Genomic DNA, 3,463 nt, shown 5'->3' on the forward strand with positions numbered 1-3,463 from the left:
CGAACTAATCTCAAGAAGATGTCTTGAAAAAGAGTGCAATTACTTCAGGGTGGACGGAAGACAGCCTGGGATAGCCTGATCTCTTCAGATCTCGGAAGCTAAGCGGGGCTGATAAGTGGATGCGAGACTGCCAAGGAAGGCTCTGCAGAGGAAGGTGATGGCAAAGCCATCTCTGGTTCCCACTGGCCTTGGGAGGCCCCTGCTGAGGTAGCCAGAAGTCAGCTGTGATTTGATGGCACTTGCATACGTACTTCAGCATGGTGCAGCAGATATGGAAAGTCAGCATGAGATACGCAGGAAAATAAACAAGCAGGTGCAGGCAACGCAAATGAAAACTGCACAGAGAACAATCCCTGCAGCAACGATGTACCACTGGCCTTTGGAGAATCCATTACGCACACCACCATTTAGGAAAACGTGGTATTATATTGTGTTTTATTTGTAAGGAGGAATACATCAGGAAGTCGCAAAAGACAGGGAGAAGAATGGAAGTGGAATTTTTAGTAACACTCCACACCCGAAAAACTGGGAGGAGATATACCTGTTACTAGTGGGAACAGCCAGTGCAGAGCCTGCAATGCCGCTTATCACCTGGCTACGAAACAGCCCACATCCCATGAACACTGGATTACTGCTGATGGGGGAAAGTAGGGCTCACTAAAGTCTTCTAGTAAGGAAAGGGAACAGCCAGTACAGAGCCTGCAATGCCACTTATCACCTGGCTACGAAACAGCACACATCCCATGAACACTGGACTACTGCTGATGGGGGAAAGTAGGGCTCACTAAAGTCGTCTTCTAGTAAGGAAAGGGGCTAGTCAAATGTGCTGTTTGTTGGAACCTTCTGATTGCATTTTGCCCCATCATCTACACCAAGTCTGAAGGAAAACTGGGCAAGGAGGGTGTCTGTATGATGCTGGACTCCTGCCTTACTTTGTCTGCGTCTCCAGCCTACAATTTCCTACACAAATAGGGCTGATAACAAAGGCAGCCGGCTTGACAGATACTGGGTGGTGGTCACACAACTTAGGTGCTGGAATCCTGTCTTCTGTTTCTGTACTCATATGATACATGTGTCCCAATTATGAAAATGAAGCAGGAACAATAAGAATGGAATAAACACATCAGCTGTGAGAAAGGGTTAACAGGCAGTGATCTTAAAGACTGGCACTTCAAATCACCTCTTCTGCCACAAGCAAAGCCAATCTGAATAATGGTTTATTTTTTTCTTATCTACTTCACATACTTTTGAATTTACTGATCCCTGGGCAAGCGGCACGAAACCACTTTACAAAGACCTCCCTTTTCAGGGGGAAAGCAGGACTTGCTAGGAATCGTGCACTTGGGTTGCTTCAGAAATAGTAAGCTGTGTGAGTAATCCAGTTGGAAGACTGATCCTTGGAGCGTTTGGCGGAGCTGTGGGAAGTAAAAATAGACTTGTACGCTTCTGATTTCTCCTCCTTGTTGGTAGCAGGTCGCTTGAGGGGCCCAGGTGCATTTTTGCCATCTTTTCCAGACGCAGGCAATGTGCTTCCCTCAACTGCTGCAGCGGAAAAACCAAACAAAAACAAATAACAGCAAATGTCAATCAGTGGCCAAACTGCACTGCATGCACGTGTAGAGAGATGAGAAAGACAGGACTACATTTCAGGGCTGACTTTGACAGGTACTAAGATAGCTTCACATTGCAAAGGCTGCTGCAGTCTTAACATAAGTAATAACAGAAGTTTTAATTTTTTTTAAAAAAATACAAAGATCATACAGAATTTAAACATGCAGGAACCAAACAAGACACCAAAACTGCACTAAGATTAATCTTTTCACATTTCATTTTTTGTGCATATTAAGCATGGACGTTATCTAACAACGGTGATAACCATGCAGAAATTCGAACAGTTTCTGGAACAAGGGAGCTATAGGGTTCACGATCCACAAGGAAGCTTTCCAAGTCGGCTGACCAAACTCTTGCTTAAAAACGGGACCCTGCTTATCTCTGCTTAAGAGATAACAGCTACTGTTATGACCGATGTTGTCATGGTTAAAGCCATCAGGAGATGCTTAAGAGGGGAGAGGGTGGCCGCTGTAATCCCATGGCTCATTCTGATCCTTTGACCTTGTCTTTCCCTTGGCGAAAAAGGAGGATGGGGTCTTCCTTGACCACCAAAAAGTGAGAAAAGTGGATTATAAGTAAATACATAATAGTCCATATGAAGAGGCATATGAATGGTCTATATGAAGAGACATCATAAGAACATAAGAGAAGCCAACGTTGGATCAGGCCAATGGCCCACCCAGTCAAACACTCTGTCACACAGTGGCCAAAAATACCATCAGGAGGTCCAGCAGTGGGGCCAGGAAACTAGGAGCCCTCCAGTTTGGTGCAGTGGTTAGGAGCACGGACTCTAATCTAGGAGAACCAGGTTTGATTCCCCAAGCCTCCACATGCATCTGGTGGTGTGACCTTGGGTCAGTCACAAGTTCTGTCAGAGCTGTTCTCTCAGGAGCAGTTCTCGAAAGAGCTCTCTCAGCCCCACCTACCTCACAGGGTGTCTGTTGTGGGGAGGTAAAGGAGATTGTAAGCCGCTCTGAGACTCCTTCGGGGTCATTTCCTGCAGGAGCGCACAGGAGCGGAGCTCCAGCAGTAAAGAGCCCAGGAGGTGGGCACATGCAACAAGCCCCGCCCCCTGCTCCCAGCAGCCCTCAGTCAGAGCAAGAAGCAGCCAGGTAAGCTGCAGAGCACACACACCCGGCCCCCCGGTCCAAAACAGTCCAGTGGCACCTTTAAGACCAAGTTTGATTCAGGTACAAGCTCTCCCTCCTCTGCGAGGACAGATCTGCATGTCCAAAACAGTCCAGTGGAGCCTGAGCAGTGGGCGTTGCCTTCTGACACAGTTCCAGTGATGTCAGGGGGTGTGGCATATGCAAATGAGTTATGCTAATGAGTTATGCTAATGAGCTCCTGTACCTCTTTTTCTACGAAATGACCCCTGGGAACATCTAATGAGACATGTGCTAGGACTCAGCTACAAGGACAAAAGCCGTGTGAGACAGAGGCCGCAGCAAGGAGGAGAACTGGGTGAGAGTAAACCAAAAGGGCTGGCTGGATGCAACCCTAGGCTTATACCAGCTCCAAAGAATATTTGGTTGTGAGTGGCTAATGAAGGATTGCTCATGACAATGATGCCACATTGCAAAGGATCCACCAACCTGTGCCCTTGCAGAAGGCAATATTCCTCTTTTCTCCAGAGTTAATGCTTGTGGCATCCTTTCCTGTATTCACGTTCGATGGTCCAGGTGAATCTTTAAAAAAAAGGGGGGGGGGAAGGAAAGGTAAGGACAGAAGAGGAATGTGGCAGGAGATTAAAAGATAAAGCTGCAAGCTGCGTCCTATTCAAATCAATGGCATAGCTCGTGTATTTCTCTCGTTCACACACACCCTATTATTACTGAAATGTATATTCTGC

General features: G+C 46.9%; 1 protein-coding gene across 2 annotated transcripts in view; it reads right to left on the reverse strand.

The window, feature by feature from the left end:
* Positions 1 to 685: 685 nt before the first annotated feature.
* Positions 686 to 3,463, reverse strand: part of RTFDC1 (replication termination factor 2 domain containing 1) — an 86,287-nt gene continuing 83,509 nt past the window's right edge. Inside the window, exons 8-9 of one of the 2 annotated variants that reach the window (XM_015413670.1) lie at positions 3,207 to 3,299; positions 686 to 1,539 (exon numbers count right to left, since the gene is read on the reverse strand). In XM_015413670.1, the coding sequence (XP_015269156.1) occupies positions 1,352 to 1,539; positions 3,207 to 3,299 (281 nt within the window). In that variant the 3' untranslated portion in view covers positions 686 to 1,351. Of the gene's footprint in view, positions 1,543 to 3,206; positions 3,300 to 3,463 lie in introns of both variants that reach the window. The other variant, XM_015413669.1, reaches the window with a different exon arrangement.

Source organism: Gekko japonicus, unplaced genomic scaffold (genome assembly GCF_001447785.1).
Source record: "Gekko japonicus isolate JY-2015 unplaced genomic scaffold, Gekko_japonicus_V1.1 scaffold529, whole genome shotgun sequence".
Classification (NCBI taxonomy): domain Eukaryota; kingdom Metazoa; phylum Chordata; class Lepidosauria; order Squamata; family Gekkonidae; genus Gekko; species Gekko japonicus.